Source organism: Ceratosolen solmsi, unplaced genomic scaffold (assembly GCF_000503995.2).
Source record: "Ceratosolen solmsi marchali unplaced genomic scaffold, CerSol_1.0 scaffold29, whole genome shotgun sequence".
Lineage (NCBI taxonomy): Eukaryota > Metazoa > Arthropoda > Insecta > Hymenoptera > Agaonidae > Ceratosolen > Ceratosolen solmsi.
The window spans coordinates 2885556-2905770 of NW_011948417.1; the positions used below are offsets into that span (position 1 = coordinate 2885556).

General features: G+C 32.2%; 2 protein-coding genes across 2 annotated transcripts; one reads left to right on the top strand and one right to left on the bottom strand.

Annotated features, from left to right (window-relative positions):
• The first annotated feature begins 765 nt into the window (after positions 1–765).
• Positions 766–18437, top strand: Tab2 (TAK1-associated binding protein 2). The gene is made up of 11 exons (XM_011496743.1): positions 766–874; positions 9122–9256; positions 12426–12770; positions 13608–13887; positions 14239–14288; positions 14394–14610; positions 16745–16896; positions 16978–17071; positions 17356–17613; positions 18157–18210; positions 18323–18437. The coding sequence occupies exons 2-11, from the start codon at positions 9149–9151 to the stop codon at positions 18346–18348; spliced, it is 1584 nt and encodes a 527-aa protein (XP_011495045.1). The 5' UTR covers positions 766–874; positions 9122–9148; the 3' UTR covers positions 18349–18437.
• Positions 18438–18680: 243 nt separating this feature from the next.
• LOC105359634 (pre-mRNA-splicing factor Syf2) lies at positions 18681–19853 on the bottom strand. Its single transcript, XM_011496262.1, has 4 exons — positions 19582–19853; positions 19366–19506; positions 18995–19287; positions 18681–18917 (listed from the first exon to the last, which is right to left on the bottom strand). The coding sequence occupies exons 1-4, from the start codon at positions 19669–19671 to the stop codon at positions 18752–18754; spliced, it is 690 nt and encodes a 229-aa protein (XP_011494564.1). The 5' UTR covers positions 19672–19853; the 3' UTR covers positions 18681–18751.
• Positions 19854–20215: the final 362 nt, after the last annotated feature.

Genomic DNA, 20215 nt, shown 5'->3' on the forward strand with positions numbered 1-20215 from the left:
CAAAAAATTAATGCTATCTGTTAATATAACGTAAGTGAGGAGCGTGAGCAGTCGAAAAAGTTTGGTGTATAAAAGCTGCATCAATGGAAGATGTAAAGAAAAAAGACAAAAAAAAAAAAAAAAAAAAATGGCATGGATTATGCACTTTAGCCTACTTTTCGCCATGCATTCGGCATAGCTTGAAAAAGTATATACTCTTTACCTTTTGCATTTTTGGACTGCCCGCGACGCCCATTCATAAAGAGGATGGTAATGGTGGCTGGCTTGGTAATCGCCGCCATTTTCGCTCAATTCAGCTCAAAACCACCGTATCCATCGTAATATCTCGTTTTTGGTTAACGAGGCGCGCCGCCTCTTCATCTCACCACGTAAAACATCGATACGCTCAAGCAAAAGCAAAGGTAAAAATGGGAGGGAGGAGCATTCGAGGCGCGTCCCCTAGGCGCAGATCCCAAGCAGCATAATTGCCTCGCGTGGAAACGTCTCGTCGGTGCAACTGGTGCAGTGTACAGCTGATCGGTGAACTCGAAAGTTCGCCGTCAGCGTCGTCACGTCCAGCGGTCTCGTCTCTTTGGCCGAGCACTTGGCATCTTACGGGCAGAGCGTGTCGTGTCGAGCGAGGTAACGGACTCTCATCGCAATCTTTACATTGTCCCGATGATGATTCTTCGCGCCCGAGAGCCCATTGATTATCGGTCGAAGTAAAAAATAATGCGAAATCCCAGCAAGTGCGTTGGTTATCGTCGTGTGGCGGCTTGTTAGGCGCGTTACAAGCTCTGAGTTGCGTTTAGTGACATTTCTTAAATATTTTTACGTATGTCTATTCGCTTTGAGATTGTGTTGAACGAGCAGATTAATGGATGAAGTTCGGTAAGTGTTGAGTTATAAGTTAATCTTTTTTCTGGTCTTGCGTATTGTCGATCCTTTCGTTGCGCTGTTACCTGCTTTCTTGTTTCTTTTCGGGGGGGTTTTTTTTTTTTTTTTTTTGTGCGGTGTTCTCTCTGGTGTTCTAAAAATTGTTGCGTATTTAACGTTCATGTAATGATTGAAATAACTCTATTTATGAGCTTTGACGGCGTTTGTAAAACGATGGAAATACCTAATATGAAATAAGGGATAAATATTTTACTTGCTGCGACGGGGGGCAGATTATCGTTTATAAAATTTCGGCTATGTTGATGTGTGAAAAAAAAAAGTCAGGTTAGGTTATTCGAAGCAGATTTTTTTTTTTTTTTTTTCTGCTGAGTTGTAAATTTACGGACATTTTCTATGAGCTCTGTGTAATTGCAAATTAGGCCATCAAACGTAAAAATTGTTAAATATTACATGTTGGCGCACGATAAATGGTAGGATTTTAATATTTTTGACCGCTCTCTTGTAGGTTAGAATGTAGCTGCTCCGCTTTTAACCGATTCTACTCCAAAATTATTAACAGTTACAGTGAATTCGAATTCACAAACTACCTAAACAGTTGATTAGTCAAAAGATGAATTAATCTTAATTGACGATTTTATAATTTCATACTTTTCGTCCTTTAGTTTGGTCAAAATTTATGAAGAAATTCATCATCTCTGGGAGAATTTTTTGATTTTATTCAATTTCAAATGTACTACCGTAATCTATAAAAAGGCTTCCCCATGCAAAATACATTTAATTTTCTTAACGATAATGTATAAAATTGACAAAAAAATTTTCATTACTACTACCGTTTACTTAAAATGCTTGCCTTTACTAATAACGTATTAGTAATAAATTCATTAGCTTTGTTTTATATTAATATAAGGGATTAGAGTGTATTTCCTATATTTTTAAAATCAAATCAAATGAAAATTCTAACAATCGCTTACAAAATTCCACTCGAATCCTTAAACTATTAAATAACGTTTAAAGAAAGGAAAATATCACTATTTCAAAACGCAATCTAAATTAAAATAAATGTATATTTACCACTGAACTAGTGTAACTCTCATAAAGGAAACTATGTGCATGTAAAATAGATGTACCGAATAACGTTAAAGAAACACATTTTGAATGTAATTCACGTGGTGCCGATTTGTCTACGCTTGTTATGTTAAATAGATTTATAAAAGAACGAGACGGAGAGATATAAAGAATAGGATAGAACGAGTGCAATATCCAAAAGAAAAAAGAGAAATCTAAAATATATTAAAAATTTGAATATAGTGAAAGGAAGAAGTGATAAAGAACATATGAAAATCTGAAAATTGAATTACAAAGATTAAATTAAATTTCAGAATATTAAAATCCTACAAATTGAAAATCAAATACGCTTATCTAAATAAAAAGAAGATAATATATATATATATATATTTAAATTCTCTTATCCATGATTTATAGAAGCCTTTTACAGAATTCTTTTACTTAAAAAGTTTTTTTATTTTCTTTACTTTAATAGACTTCTTTAATAGAAATTAAAGTGAAGTATATATTTGTTTGGTCGATTTATCCGTTCGATATAAATGTGTAATATTTCTGAAATATCTAATATCAAAAATATTCGAGAAAAGAAAATAATTTCAATTATATTTCAGGTATATTTGTATTCCATAAGTATGCCGGGAACCCTCGCGTTTAAAGAATATTTGTTACCTATAATAAAATGTAAATGAATGGAACGTGACTTGTTCAAAATATTACTGCAAAGTAGGTCATTTCAATGCACGAAATAAAGCTTATTATGCAACATGCTTCATGGGAATTATAATTGTGTATTGTTATAAAAGAATTTATTAATTCGTATATTTTACCGAAAAAAATAGACATTTTTCCAGCGAGCCAGTGCTTTATACATTTTTAGATCTTCGAAATTGCAATCAACTTTGACCTTGAAATAAATGATAAACCTTGATAACTATTGGGTATGATACTTGAAAATTCCTTAGTATACCTTTTTCGATAAAAACATTAATTTCAAACGTTTAAGAAAAGAACATAAAGAAAATTTTTTATCAAAATTAGTAATATTATTGTTGTCAAAATTTTACATATGATAATTTATAGTTTCTTATTGCTGCACATTATGATTTTTTTTTTTTTTTTTTTTTTTTTTTTTTTTTTTTTTTTTTTATAAAATTGACAAATCACGAGATTGTCATTGTAAAAAAAAACACATTTTAAATGCTAAATTTTTGCCGGTGCTGACTGCAATTAGTAAATCAGTTACTTAACTATATAAGACAACATAGATTTACGGTCAGTAATGAAATGACTTGTATTCAACATTTTAAGTACTGACACTAATATTTACATCGCTAAACGTTAAATGAAATTACTAATAATAATAATAATTCTATAGGAATAAATTTTTTTCATTATTTTGCAAATATTATCTAATCGGTTAGTATTAAAAGGTATAAAATTAAATAACGTGTTGCAATGTAGAATTACTATGACGTATAATTATAAAGGATAAAGTATTAATAATTTTAATCGCGTTTAGTTCCTACGAAATTTAAGCAACTTAGCAGGTAATTTTATACTTAAAATTAACTTATAGTCGGCAGTGCTTCTTTTTTTATTATACTTTATTTTTATTTTCTTTTTCTTTTTCTTTTTCTTTTTCTTTTTCTTTTTCTTTTTCTTTTTCTATCTTAATGATTTTGCATGATAAAATTAATTAACGCATTAATTAGTCGACATTCCTATGTAATGATATTAAATTATCTTACCGTCGTAACACAACTTTGCACGTTCACGTAGATCCTGTATTTGTCTCTTACCCTCTTTCTCGGCCTTCCTCTCTATCCATCTATCCGTCTGTTTTCATCTCTCCACTATTTCACTATACTTCATGACACAAATATCTTCTTGACTGCCGGGAATTCTGGCCTTTCTTTTTTTTGTCGCCACCCTGTGTCTAGCGTTCCATACGGCCACTCTCTATCTCGCTCCTGCTTTTAGATTCCCTTTGCACGCGGACGTACGTTCCACTCTTCATAAACTTGATGTGCACTAAGGGTATCCGACCATTATTTATCCCTTGCTTTATTTAAACACTACAAGCTCCTTCATATTCTGCTTGCATTTGAGTCCATTGATTCGAAGTCTTTGGTGCGTGGCAAAATCGTTCGTTCCTTTTTTCTTCTTCTTCTTCTTCTTCTTCTTCATCTTTTTTTCATTTGAAAATAACGAATCGCGGCAATAAACGTGAAAGAGCCATTAAAAATCATTCATTTATAGAACGATTCTCGGATCACTCAATGGCCTTTATTGAGTATTTTAGTATCTTCGAATTAGGACTTTCGCAAAGAAATGAAAGTATATGTGCAGCCTACGTTGTAATCGTTTATCGCGACGAATTAATAATTAGTAAGTAATCGGTATACCAAAGTAATTAAGTACAAATTTGCTTTTAAATATTCCGAGCTCCGAGCTTGTGACTTTTCACGCTAATTCCAGCATCATTAGATTAAGTATGCAATTAACGCCTCATAAAGTGATGGGCTCAAGAACACGTCTAATCAAGTAAAATATGTAAATTTTCCTATTTAAAACATCCTCACGAGAGATTGTTCGCTTGGAACGAGTGAGAAATAATAGCTAAGCTCTAAGAACGCGCATAAATCACTTTGATCCCGGTTAAGGCTCGTAGTCATAAAATGAAAAGCGCTTGCTCCAGGAAACGAAAGGACGGAAGTCTTTGTACGACGCTGTTCGTGAAAATGCTCGCCCATTAGTCAGTTAGTTGTATAGTTGGTCGGCTTCGAGGATGCGCGTACCGAGACTCAACTCCACGAGGATTAAGCTCACGGACGACTGGATTCCAGTGCCCGACAGGTGAGAAGGTAAACAGACTGACCCGGGAGACTCGCCAAAAATTAATTCGCCCATGCAGCTGAATTTTGATACTTAGCCAACCCCGAATTCCGGCAAGCAGCTATCTCCTTTTATTCCCAGATTCGGCGCTGTCATAAGGATTCTCTGCCTATCATTCGCACATTTTCGAACTAAACCTCGATTTTCAAAGCAATTACCATTATAATTACAATTTCGGCAAAGACACGAGCAAGTACTTTCTAGCGCAAAGAAAATTATTCCAAGTATTTCGGTACGTTTAAGCGTAGACGCATATGTTAATTTAAAGCGGCTAGGTTAACGTCGCAACTTACATTCTCTTAAACATTTAATTTTGCCAAATAAAAGTCCTAGTTATTTATTGCTTTTATTAAAAACATTACACAAACATTTATTAATCGGCAAACGACGCGTTTGGACTCTTGATGTGTACACAGGTATAATTGTTTCTGGCTCCGACAAAGTATCCTTTTTCAAATTCACATTCACATGGTTAATGTACGCTTGAATCATGAAACTTAAAAGATACAGAAATTTATGGGTTCCGAAAATTTTCAAGTACCTGGCACCACCGAAACTAAATAATGATTGACTACAAACGCTCATAATCTGCCGTTACTGTTTAACAAATAGCGAGTACCTTATAAAATGATATTTAACGATTTAATATTATATTCGTACAATTATTAATGTTATGATATTTATTTTTTAGTTGAAATATTGCTATTAAAAAAAAAAAAAAAAAAATTACACTCTCAACGAATAAATATATAAATTATTCTTGAAATGTAGTGCTATAAAGATTTTACATTGAAAATTATTTAATTGACTATATTGAGTATTAAAACTTTAAAATCGAAGACTATATAATTTCAAAAGTAATAATGATTAAAAATTGAAAAAGTATTGAAAGTAGATGCATTGTTTGTATTGTCTTTACAAATATATCGAAATTACACAATTTCAAATTTTAAATTATAATAAATATAATAAACATTCTATTATTATCTCTTTTTCTCTACTATTAATTAAACAGTTGTTAAAAGAAAAAAATTATAAATTCTAAAGAAACGAAATTATAAATTTATATTAAAACTAAATAACATATTACATCGTTCTAAAATTATTCATATATTACACTTAATTCTCATTAATTTTAGAGAATATAATTGTAAAAATGAAATATTTTATTCCATTTTTAGTTTAAAATGCAATACTCAAGAGTTACTTATATCAAATTTCAACATTGTTATCTAATAAAATTTTCATATTTGTAAAATATCATCATACTTGGGCAAATTAATTTACATTGTTGTATATGATATTTTCTTTTAATAAAATATTTGTGTTTTAATTCTATCAAACCGTAGGAGTTATTATATTAATAGTGAACATATCGCAAATTTAGCTTCACATTCTCTTCTCATTTCATCACTTACTTTTCTCTCTCTTTCTCTCTCTCTCTCTCTTTCTCTTCCACTTTTATGATTTACAAAGTCACAAATAATACATATATGAAAACCTTAGATTTTATTTACAAAAATATATAATAAATTTCATATATAACACGTTACCCGTATTGTTGAAATTATTTATTTTATTTTTATTATAAATTCACATGTGTATCTGATTACATTATTATTAAATTAAAGTTATTCATATAATTTTAATTAAAACTACACTGTTATACTACAAAATTTATATCAATAAAGAAAAATATAAAATAAATTTATTTTATTCGATTAATTTTTTTCTCTAATTTATTTATTAATGTTTTATTATTTACAAATTAATTTCAAATACAGATATTTGTAAAATTTGTTGATTTAAATCTTTGTTTTCTATTTTAATAGTCCAATGTGCTGATAAATATTATTATAATTCCATATTAAAATGTATAAAATAAGATTTTTATATATATTAATTTTATCCAGAATTATATATATATATATATATATATATATATATATATATATATATATATATATATATATATATATATATATATATATATATTTATATATATATATCTGTATATAACTTAACATTGGAATTTGTATATTTATAGTATAAAAAATATTGTCTATTAAGGATTTTATTTATAATCTAGTTTTATAATTTATTTCTTATTTAGTTTAAACTTTTGTCAATGGAAAAATTAAATTGTAAAAATTTAAAAGCTCTAATTGTTTTAATAATATAAATAATGAGATAGTAATTATCTAATTTTATATATATAAGAGATTGTGAATAATCCTTTTTCGAAAGTCATATATATATATATATATATATATATATATATATTATTTATGAACTGACTCGACTTTATAAAGGATGAATTGTTATCATTGCGGGCAATAATCATTGCATGTATATAATTTGAAAAACATTGAGGAAATAAACGACTCGGTAGAAACATAAGGTCTACTAATAACAATAACCCCTCAAATTGTCAATTAAGCTAAACGCAGCATTATGGAGGTATAAAATACAAAGTCTGACCAAAATCTTATCCCTCTACTTTTGTGTAAATAAAGACAGTAGACATTAAGTGCGAACGTAACTTGAATTTTGCAGACACAGAAAATTCTCACTATAAGTTCTATCCAAAGTCCCCAACCACGTGGGGATCTACTCACCTTTCTCTCCGTCGTTTTTTTGTTCAAACAAGTGGGAGCCTTAAATTTATCAAAACGAGCTGCATCCTTTGCTTGTGTTGTACACAGAGAGAGAGAGAGAGAGAGAGACATAAGAACTTGCGTGATTAAGTGATGACTTGGTTACACACATATATTGATCGAAACCATTGTATTTTTATATAAAGAAATATATTCTCCGTGTGAGATGCCTTTTTTCACGAGTCAACTCTCGAATATTATTAAATTAGATTAAAATATTTGGAAATAGATGACGATAACTGTAAATGTACATTATTTACACATTATCTATAATGATCTGGACATTCTTATGAAAACGTAGCAATTATTTTAATGCATTATTCAATAAATAAAACTACTCTGCCAATTACATATATATATATATATATATATATATTATTCGTCTAAGATTATTTATTCACTTGGATAATCGTCTATTTAAGAGGGAACGAAATTTAAAAAAATAATTTTACCAAACGAATGAAAGAAGTTTCAGATCTTACTAGTATCGGAGAATAAAACGTAAAGCAAATTGAAGGCGTTTGATTATTATAAATCTATATGTTATTATTAATTTAGGCAGTAGAGTCGCGTCGATTATTCACGCTTAATTGCAATATTAATTTTTATCAGATATTCGTAAGCGAAGCTCATAGAACCAGCAATAATGAGATACTCGAGGCGCGTATATTTTAATCTCGTGGGTCCTTTTAGCAGCCTCGGTATTTCCTATTCGAAGACCCTTCGCTATCGATAAAACTAAGCTCTAATGTTGATAATTAAGATATTCAGTCGGGTTTATTTGATGGCGTGCGCCCATCTTCTAATAAGAAACGAAAGATTTCCAGCTGGTTAAATAAAAGTCTCCGTGTCGCACTGTTGGACAAATATTTGCGTCGCTAGTGTGAAAGAGCCGAAGGCGAGTTGAAAAGGCGATAAGGCGAGGAAACGGAGCTCGCCCGAGCATTATCACACATAGTACCGTAAAATTACCTTAATGCGCTACTATCTATCTATGATAATATGAGGCGCTCTATCCTCCCGAGTGTGCCGCTGCATTTCCAACGAATTACTCCACGTCAATTCTGAATTCACGCGTTCCCACTCCACATCCACTCGTTACATTTTCAAAAAGAAGTCAACGAACTTACTTATTAAAACATTTCATCATTGCGCGCCCTCTCCTTGTCTCTCCTCTTCATTTCATGCATTTGGTTTGATTTGGTGCTGCGCTTGTCGAATGAAACTCGTTTCTTTGGCTCTCAATTGCAATAATATCATAGAGTCATGCCGCAAATCCGGCAATATGCATACCCGGAATAATATTAATACATCAATAATAATAATAATAATAATAATAATAATAATAATAATAATAATAATAATAATAATAATAATAATAATCAGCATAATCGTTAATCATTAGCATTACGTTAACGAGTGGGAGGAAAAGGCATGCACATTGATATAGAGATGGACGATATTGACGTTGAAGCTCGAGCGACGGTTTACCCTCTTTGCGCAATTCCAAGCTTTTTTTTTTTTATCGAAGTATAGAGTCGCATGTCTAACACGACTAACCGGCGTCGAATTTCGCTAGCCTGTCATTCGCTAAAGTAAAATTGCATTGCGTGCCTCTGGGCAGGTAGTTTCCACTAGGAGGATGGGGGACCACAATGGGGGAGTGCCACTGCTCTAAAATCGCCATTATGCAGCTGTTCCACGAGCTGAAGCAGCAGTTCCCCGCACTCTCCGATCACGTCGTCTCTCAATGCATCGCCCAGGTACCAACACAATGGCACGCCTCCGTCTCTTTAATCTCTCGTCGCATCCTTCTTTTATGCTGAGTTTGACGTGGCTTTTTTTCGTTTTTTCATTTTGCTTCTAGATAAGCCCGATTTTATTGCAATGCACGCACAACGTGCCGTTACATTGTCTAAAATTCATATGTAGAATACGAGGAGAACATTGTCGATGGCTTGTATGAATTTATTCTTGATCAGTGATCAGGAAATATAATGTAGCTTTGAAGGTTATGTAAACGTGCTTGTAAAGGTGCGTCGTGGGCCTTTTGGACTATTTGCTTACCGATAATTTATTATATTGGTATTTCGTATCAACGCGAAAGTCATACCGACACTGACTGAAATTCAACTTTCTCATTACGTCGCGATAGTTTATTTATAAAAAAAAAAAAAAATCCATCGAACGCATCTATTTACATCGATTACTTTTGTAATTTACTTTACATATTTCACTACTATTCTCGCACCTACGAGTAAACATTAAACACACGAATGTGAATGAAATATTTAATATATCATATATTAATAAATTAATGACGTATTATTTATAATTTTACGTCTACTTGGAAATTTTTGAGTTCTCTAAAAAGACTTGAATCTTACATGGACATTTAAATTTTCTTTTCGTATTATTTCTGATACATGACTATGCTTTCATAGTAAATGTAATGGCAAACGAATATTAGAAAGCCTAACAAAAATTTACGAAACAAATCTCTAAAGTAGGATCAATTAATTTCAAAATACATTATTGTAAAGTGTGATTAAATAATGGCGAATAATCGTAAAACAAATAAGCGTGTTAAGATTTCCAGTTTCCTTAGCTTTTTTTTTCTTCTTTTTTTTGTTTGGCTGCTTCGATCAATAACACAACAAAATAGATAAATGTATAAAATTTCAAATTGACTTCTTCTTCATCTAAATTTTCATTTTAAAATTAATTTCTTAAAAGTCCTTTTTAATATAAAATGTTATTCCTCTATTATTATTAAAATGAAATTCTTGCTCATTGATGATGATGATGATGATGATGATGATGATGATGATGATGATGATGATGATGATGATGATGATGATGATGATGATGATGATGATGATGATGATGATGATGATGATGATGATGATGATGATGATGATGATGATGATGATGATGATGATGATGATGATGATGATGATGATGATGATGATGATGATGATGATGATGATGATGATGATGATGATGATGATGATGATGATGATGATGATGATGATGATGATGATGATGATGATGATGATGATGATGATGATGATGATGATGATGATGATGATGATGATGATGATGATGATGATGATGATGATGATGATGATGATGATGATGATGATGATGATGATGATGATGATGATGATGATGATGATGATGATGATGATGATGATGATGATGATGATGATGATGATGATGATGATGATGATGATGATGATGATGATGATGATGATGATGATGATGATGATGATGATGATGATGATGATGATGATGATGATGATGATGATGATGATGATGATGATGATGATGATGATGATGATGATGATGATGATGATGATGATGATGATGATGATGATGATGATGATGATGATGATGATGATAATAATAATAATAATAATAATAATAATAACTGTTGTTGTTGTTGTTATTACTATTATTATTCATTATTCATTAATCACAATTACATAATTAAATAGTGGTTAGTAGAAGTATTAAAATATTGTTTTGGCTGCATCTGTGTAATGGGTACGAAGTATTTTCTTATTTTATCTATCGAAGGCCTAGTGCTAATTAAAGAATTAAATCAATGTATTGTCAAATAATTCAGATTTAATTTAGTAGTTGCTTTTTATTCCCCGAGATTTTAATGATTTTTTTGCTTATATAATGAATGTATTTGAATATCCAATTATATCGTAATATGTCTAGAATAATAATAAACGTTTTATTTTGCGCATCGCTAATTCTTATCAACAAACATAAAAGTAGAATTAAGAGTCATTGAAATGAAAGAGAAATGTATGCATATTCAAATCATATAATAATCATTAAGATTTCTGCACTCTTTTCAGCGGTTACCAAGTTTTTTGGTGGTATTAAGTTATATCATAATTATCATTTATTCACTAACTTTAATCACTTCATATTTATACTTTACGTTTATTATTTGGCTTTTTATACGTCTATGTCTTCTTCTTCTTCTTCTTCTTCTTCTTCTTCTTCTTCTTCTTCTTCTTCTTCTTCTTCTTCTTCTTCTTCTTCTTCTTCTTCTTCATCTTCATCTTCTTCTTCTTCTTCTTCTTGTTAAGCTTGAATATCAAATGAGCAATATCAATAATGATACAAGATAGTATATATTCAAAATTCATTAGATTCACAAATCTAACTGTAGATTGTTTGGACTACACACGAGCCTTCTGTCTCGCATACGACAATAAATAATTTTATAAATAATATGCACATTTTTTATGCTAATCTAGCCTTATACATCTAACATTATTACTAGAACTCTTGTTGTATTGTGATTTCTACATTCGAATGAACGTAGATATTCAAAATTAGTGCGGAGTTGAAATATTTTATTAATAGCTATTGCATTTTCAATTTAATTTATGAATAAAAATTGTGGATTATTTTGATAAATAAAATTTTTTTCATTCATTTTCGATCAAAGTCTTATGCATCGAGCAATGTATTATTATTATTATTCATTTATACGGTTTCGTTTCTATTAATGAAACGGCGTCTTAGCAAATAGGTAATTAAATACTTTCCAATTCAAATAAGCTCGATAATTCTGTTAAAATCGTGAGAATCGTAATTAACGAGCGCCTTAAAATGTTTAATATAAATAATAATTATAAGTAATACCGCGCCTAATTACATAGGTAAAGAAAGTTTGAGTATATCAATATTATCGATATTATGTGTACAAAATTATAGGACTGTAAAGAAAGTTTGGATATGGAAAGACTCTTATTTGCTTGTAAATGTCGGTTGCCTACCGTCGATCAAATATTACAAACGGAAATGCCAATTTGTGCTTCTAGCAAATTATCGTTAGTAAGATGATCGCGTGCAATAATCAAGCCGGTCAATCAAGCTCGAGGGTACCTGTCGTTTTTTCAGAACAGCCACGACAGGGACACATGCGCTCGGAGTCTGCGAGCCGTCCAGAAGTCGCGGCCTCAGCCGGGATCCTATCCTCTGGGGGTCGGTATGAGCCAGGAGACGGAAACGCTGGCTCAGCAGCCACGTAGGTCCGACTCCCTGGACGTCGAGTGCCGAAAGCATCGCCCGGGCTACACGAGGTCCGAGGAGAGGCCCCGATCGAACGCCAACGTCGCTCGGGGTGAGCATCTGGTGCCAACTCTTCAGAGATTTAACATTTCGGGATTAGCGGAAATCTCGAGTGCCAGTGCTAGCGAACGAGTGCAATGCTTTACGAAAATTTGGCAACATTTATTTCCACTCGTAATAAGTTTTCTTTATTGCCAACGTCGTTATTATGACGATTGCTAAGAGCACTTGCTAAGGCTTTCATTACGACACTTCCGAATTTTTACAATTTTGTTTCAACCATTGGTTTACCTCGTTTTATCGTATTGTCATTGAAAATTGAAAAAAAAAAAAAAATAGAATGAATTGAAAGTCCTTAGGGGTGTATTTTTCAAATCAAATCAAACCAAAGGACTCGACTTCATTGGCGCTCGAAATTTTATAATAAAAATTCATTGGTATTCCAAAAATGTTGCGCGTTACCTTTTCTTTTAATTTTTTCATCAAGAAAATTTTTGCACTATTTATGAAATTGTACATTTAGTCGAATAAAAATAACAGTGGGCGAAATTCGATTAATGACATTTGGGTAAAGAAAAGGTATCGATGAGAGACGGAAAGTGGGAAAAAAAAAATTGTTAAATATTAAAAACACTTATAAAATATGGATAGACCAGGTAAAATAACTTTGTAAAATAATCTCGTGACTAAAGAAAAAAAAAAAACTAAAAAACTTTCAAACTACAAAGTAAAGGAAAATTGACAAAATTTTCGTCGAGTAAGCTTTCGTATATTAATTGAAAAGGCTGGAAGCCCCATCAAGTCCCACAGTGCTAATTTCTTTAAATTCCTTTCATCGTCTCCGCGTTAAATCCGGGAAAATAATCCTCGCTAAGCATTCCTCGCATGTACATCGTAGAACTCGTAGTTACGAGTGCGCGGCCATACGACGATGTCGTCTCGCAACAGCAACAGCAACAGCAACAGCAACAGCAACAGCAACAGCAACAGCAGCAGCAACAGCAGCAGCAGCAGCAGCAGCAGCAGCAACAAGGGGTAAATGAGCCGGCGATCAGGGGCTTCACGTCGGTAAATCTAACCCTACGACCACCCTCGTCGAAGCCCCAGCCTCCCATAAACATAAGCTCGCAGGGCTCGGGGTTAACCTACACGAACTCCCTCCACGATCCGCAGAGCTTCCAGAGTCAACTCCAAGTTAACATCGGTCAGGGCAACGTATCCAGCATCACCGCGACCAGGATTAAGCCGTCCTCGACATTACACTACAGTCCCGACATCGAGCAGCCATTAGGTAAATTAAAAATATTACGAACGATCGCTATTAAATTCTTGGTAAGATTGAAGGTCAAAAAATGCTAAGAGGATTAGTTGTTTGATAAGGATTAATTTGATTTATTATGAACTGTTAATTGCTTACTTTAAAACATCGTTAACGATCTTTAAGTTCGACTATGAAAATAATTGAATTTAATGAATGAAGCAGGAAAAATCCTTTTCATCTAGTAGAAGAAGCATTTGCGATTATCTAACCTGCCAACGATGTCGGCAAAAATAGATGCCTTAAGGGATTTGAAAAGAAGTTACAAGTTAACTTGGCAAAACAATAGCAAAATAATAAAAGTTTTAATTTTAAATCCTCTAGTTATTCTGGAGAATCGATTGGGGCACTCGACGACGACAACGACGACGACAACGACGACGACAACGACGACGACAACGACGACGACAACGACGACGACAACGACGACGACAACGACGACGACAACGACGACGACAACGACGACGACTACGACGACTACGACTACGACGACGACGACGACGACGACGACGACGACGACGACGACGACGATGAGCACTACGCTGATACCCTCGGTGCCGCTGCTAAGCATCGCGAGTCCGTCGACGGACATTGGGGCGGTGCCGCGTACCTCCACGGCCGCTGCTTCTCACGACAACGTCAACGACGACGGTCAGTTCGAATTACCCACTGAATTCCAAGACATCTTGAAAGATGGTAAGTCATACTTGTATGGCTTTTCACATATAATACCTTCACATCCGATATTTATTCTATTTTATATGCTCGCTTTGCAAACCAATGGTAAGTTAGACTCGATTTCTCGCGTAAATACATTCTATTCACCAAAGGCAAGTCTTGTTGCAAATCATTTGTTGAAATGTCTAAGCTTTTCGGCGACGTATGCCACAAAACATGTTTTGTTCTTTTTTTTTTTTTTTTTTAAGAAAAAATTTCTATTCGTGCATAGAAACGCTCCACTTGCGACGATGAAAATGGATTGTCAGCTATTATGTAAATATCATTACGAAAGGGTGGAGTGTCCACGATCTTAACTCAATTACAATCTCCAAGTCAAGAATGTTAGATTATTAGTTTGTAATTGAAATATCAAATCGTTGATGTTCTACTGTTTTAAAATTAATATTTCTAATAATAAATATATATATATATATATACATTATTTCAGAAAAAAATAATCATATAAATAAGCAAGTTTTTTTAATATTTTGCCAGATACTTTAAATGAAAATGATAATTATTCATCAAGATTTATAACAATTTTAAATAATTTTCTTTTAAAAGCTGTCTCTATAATAATAATAATAATAATAATATCGTACTTGAATAAAAGACGATTGTTCAATCTCATGCTGGTGATTGTCGAAAACATTTTTATAATTTGTCATATATTGTGACATTTCTCTCTATCGATCACTTCCCTCTCTCTCTCTCTCTCTCTCTCTCTCTCTCTCTCTCTGTGTGTGTGTGTGCGTGCACACACAGTGTAATGTGAAATTGGCGAATACATGTTGATAAATCTTTGGCAAATGATACACTGAATTCACTAGATTCGTATCGTATGTAGCGGCTCGTGGGCATTACCCGGTGACGATTTGCAATCCCTACGATGCAATTCTTCCATTAATAAATTTTGATTTTCCATTCGGTGAAATTGAGCAAAAAATCGTGACTGCCTATCGCGGCGACAAGGAGCTTTAATTAGATGGACTTAAGACACCGTCTGCCTCGATTCCCTCCACAGCCGAGTTTCCTAAGCTTGTAATGTGTAACGCTACAACGAGCGAACGCCTCGCTCACCTGACCACCGTCCGTCCTTTTCTCAGGCAATATCTCTTTGTCAAAGCAGACACGCCATCCACCGGACGCGCGCATCTCCATAAGTATAGGCGCGCGCACAATTGTTGAAAGATATTTACGCATTCCTGACCCACGCGCCGAGCTATAGATAGAGATCGGGGAATCTTCCCTACGTCGCATCCCACCTGAATTGCATTTGCCCGCTTTTCCATCTCCTTGACGCATTAGAATTTCAAAAATTCATTCGCCCACTTTGTCGCCCTTATTATAAAGTCGTCTGGCTCAGATTTGCTTTTGAAAAAGGGCGTTATTTAAGGTGACATTATACTGTACGTGAATTTCGTTAGACGCGAGGCCATTTATCATTCATCTCTATATTTCTCAAGATTTTCCACGATCTACAAATGAGCTTATTAACGCATAATTATTTTTCATTGCAATTACGAGGTAATGCGTCTTTTCGTTACAATATGTACTACCATACAAACATTAAATATATCCTTCGAGCATTTCATTTTTTTTTTTTTTTTTTTTTTTTTTTTTTTTTTTTTTTTTTTTTTTTTGTTTAAAGAAATTTAACGAAATTTTAAAGACTGTTTTGCAGAGATCCTTTTTATTTATTTGTCAGGAACGCGGATCGCGCATCGATTCAATCGAATGACTTAGATTACAAATTTTGAATGTATTTTTAACGCAAAATTCTTCGTAATTTGATCGTTTGCTGATTCTCTTAAGATGAAAAATCAACGATAGTCAGGTCTTTTCGGTATTCCTTTTCGGCAATGTCAGTCGTATCAATGTCTGCGAATGTTAATGTCATATTAAATTAACCGTACATGCCAATCTCATTTTCATAAATACATTCCTAATGTAATATTTAATAGATATGGTTGGCATAAAAACTAATTTTTTCGTTTCTTAAACGATAGGTTCGTTACAATAATAATTATATCGCTTGCTAATTGTCCGGCTTTAAGGGGGAATATATTTTATAAATACAATCTAATCCTCCAATAAATTTTATTTATAGTTCCAGATGAATTCAAAGCACTAGTGACCGATCAACTCATTAGAAAAGATCGGCTAGCTAAAGCATTGGAAATTGAGAAAGCGGAATTGGAGGCTCTAAAACAAGATATAGAAACTTATAGGCAATTGTTTGAAAATAATATTTCACCAGAGGTAAAATTGTTACGATGATAATTAATTTTTAATATTTATTATCCCATTCATTGATTATGTTTAATATATTCTTATCTGTAGGAAATCGAACGACAATTGAGACGTGAAATAGCTGAATTACGATTCGAATGCGATAGATTGGCGAAAATTGTGAATCGTGAATCCAGTCCTCGTGGTACGTGAAAGTTATATAATTGATTATTTAAGTCTGAATAATATTTTTATATAACACATAAGCAATCGTAGGATTTTTCGCCAATATGAATAAGCGACATAGCACCTAATTAGCAATTGTTACAAAAGATTTAATTTTCTTTGAAAGCTTGAATTAAAATTGTATTTGCATTTTAAAAATTGCGCGTTTTTTTATTAATTTTTTTTTTTTCTTTTTCTTTAATTGTTGTTTTCGTCCCCGCTACTTAACACTTAATACTACTTAATTATTTTGTGTATTTTCAGATCCTCTTAACGAAGATAATGAAGAATTTTACCAGGGAATTTATACCGGGCAGCAATATATTCCACAATCCTTAATTGTGGAACCATCTGATTCCCCTAGTCAATTGCCCACAGAGGATTCTGCCTCGAGTAGAAATGATAGCCAAGAGGAATCAGATGATCCATCATGGGTCTGTCAGAGGTGTACATTTGATAATCATCCATTATTGGATAAGTGCGAACAATGTGACATGCCAAAAATTGTTGAAAATGCTCAAGGTATAGAACACAGAAATACAAATCTTCAACTTGAGTGAATAGCTTGTGATATTTCTCTCCCACATTCAGACGATTGAAACAAACTCACCAGTTTTTAACTCACTATTTTTTTTTTTTATATAATTGCATGTGTGATATTGTATATGTTATGCAAATTAACCAACAATATTTTATAATCGACATTTTATTTTATTAGCAATAGTGGTAAATCATTGCTTTTGTCTTTCTGTGATATATAATAACTGAATAATTTTTAAGGTTTTAAGCAAAGAAATGAAAAAGAAAAGAAAAAAGAAAGCTCCGCTAATAATTTCTATTTGCGCTTTATTTCTTCATAATTTTATAAAATAACGTACTTAAAATTGAATACATATTGCATTTTAAGTAAACAATATATTAATAAAAAAATAAAATTAATTTTCAAATTAAATGGCTAATTTTTGTTCCAATATTTATATCGATTATAAGCTAATAATTTATTATAATTTTTTTTATAAAAATTCATATCATCGGCATTCGTTTTAATTGCACTTCTATCTATAGGGGAAACGCAGGATATTCGTATACGAGTTACACATCATAATTTCAATCCTCGACGTAAGTACGAAAACGGATCTCCCATTCGATAAATAAAAATTGAATAAGCGAAAGGTTCTGAAAAACTTCAAATATATAACTGAAATTCTTTTATATTTATGTTTATTTATAGGAACGATCCATAATTGGGTGGTATAATATGAAACCAACACCTTAGAAATTTAAAGTTGTACATATAATTTAATATGCAATTATATTAATTTTAAAGGATATTTTACAAATTTTGAAACGACTGATCCGAGTACGTACATTCTGTAATTATTTCATTTTTTATTTTCAATTAAAATGTATAAAAATATTTAACTAAAACACTTCTGATTGCAGAAAATACCACTAATTTTAGTCTATTTAATAGAAAATGTACTGTTTTTTTTTTTTTTTTTTTTTTTTTTTTTTTTTTTGTTCTATAAATTATACTACGAATTATTCGGATAATTATTGTTTTAGTAATGTTTTAATAAATTTAATTTTAATTTTAATTCGACATCAGTTAACGGATAGATAATACTTATATATCTAAGAATAGATAGATTCTAGGCCTCTAAATAGCGGTACCGCGCTCAAGATTTTGTTTAGTTTCTCTTGTATGCTCTCCATAGAATCGTTCAAGTTTCTGATTAAACTTAGCATTTCTTTCATTAATATAATCGATATCGGCGTCATCATTATGCATTCTCCTCCTACTATACTTTTCCCGTTTTGCAATCCTGAAAAAAACAAATTATACATAATAATATACATCGGTGACAATTCCATATTGAAGAACATCCAACACTATACATACTGTTTCTCTAAATCGGAAACCATTCTATCCACTGCCTCTTTTTTATCTTTATGTAGTCCATGTAAAATTGTATTTCTATCTCCATAAAATGCTGGACCAAGTGTCTCTTTAGCTTCTTGATAAACCTCCATGTTTGGTTTTATACCTTTAACGAGTTGTTTATATTGACGTACCGTTGCTTGCTCAAAATCGGCAAATCCATCATTAGGTACTATTTTCTTCCTTTTTCGCGCTAGTCGTTCGGCTTCTATCGCATCAATATTCAAAAGCTTCGTTCTTTCATAATCAAGTCCCTAAAATACATAATTCGACAAAATAAATATCGCTTCTCATTTCTAATACTCATACTCATCGTTTACAATCATCATTACTTTCTCTTCTGCCTCTTTTCTTGCTTTTTCATCATTGATAATCCAATCTGCTTGACGTTTTCGAGCCTCCCAATTCGAAGGTAATTTATTTCGTTTGTCCTCCTCAACGACTTCCTTGTGATTTTGTTGCCGAGCCTCGTTCTAAGCATTAAATAAACATGATAAAATGGAAAGGTAAACAGCTTAGAAATAAATGAGGTTAGAATGTATAAATACTCTTTTTGTATGGAGTTCTCTCAAACGTTTCATTCGTTCTGCATATTTATCGATCAATGTCTTTGTACTTAATGACTCTGCTTCGCTCATTATTCTCAAATGTATAAATTTTAAATATTATAATGCATACATAGTCTACGCGTACAATCAATAATTAAAACTAAATACAAAACAACGAAGATGATCTAACGAAAACTGCATAGATCATAGATGGCGCATCGGTATACCGATCACGTGACTATTGCGACACTACGCATTATATTTAATACACAACCATACATACCATACTTTTGCGATTTTTAATAAGGCGAGATATTGATAAAAGATTGTAAACGCATGTAATTTATCAAACGCAATTTTATTTAGTTATATGAGGGGCCTCCTAAATATTCATAATTTATTCGAATTCAAAGCACGACCAATAGAACAAGTTGATCATTCGAATTACGACTAACGAATGATAAATTATAAGATCTAATGAGGTTTGTATATTAATTGTCGTTTGTATATTGCTTGTCAAGTGATTACCGAGGATAATCAACGATCGGGCCTGCAAGTCCGAAGTGAAAATATGCATTTTTCCTTTAAATTACGCACCTCTCTACCTGAAGAAGTAAAAAACGGGATTGCGAAT

What these genes read in the sequence shown, in the direction of transcription:
- LOC105359634 (XM_011496262.1), bottom strand. Translation starts at nt 19,671, where the DNA reads ATGAGCGAAGCAGAGTCATTAAGTACAAAGACATTGATCGATAAATAT. An exon ending in GAGAACTCCATACAAAAAGA is followed by an intron (nt 19,507 to 19,581) that starts GTATTTATACAT and finishes TTTAATGCTTAG; the next exon opens with AACGAGGCTCGGCAACAAAA. An exon ending in GAAAAGAGGCAGAAGAGAAA is followed by an intron (nt 19,288 to 19,365) that starts GTAATGATGATT and finishes TATGTATTTTAG; the next exon opens with GGACTTGATTATGAAAGAAC.
- Tab2 (XM_011496743.1), top strand. Translation starts at nt 9,149, where the DNA reads ATGGGGGAGTGCCACTGCTCTAAAATCGCCATTATGCAGCTGTTCCAC. An exon ending in GGCAACATTTATTTCCACTC is followed by an intron (nt 12,771 to 13,607) that starts GTAATAAGTTTT and finishes CAGCAGCAGCAG; the next exon opens with CAGCAGCAGCAGCAGCAACA. An exon ending in TCATAATTTCAATCCTCGAC is followed by an intron (nt 18,211 to 18,322) that starts GTAAGTACGAAA and finishes GTTTATTTATAG; the next exon opens with GAACGATCCATAATTGGGTG.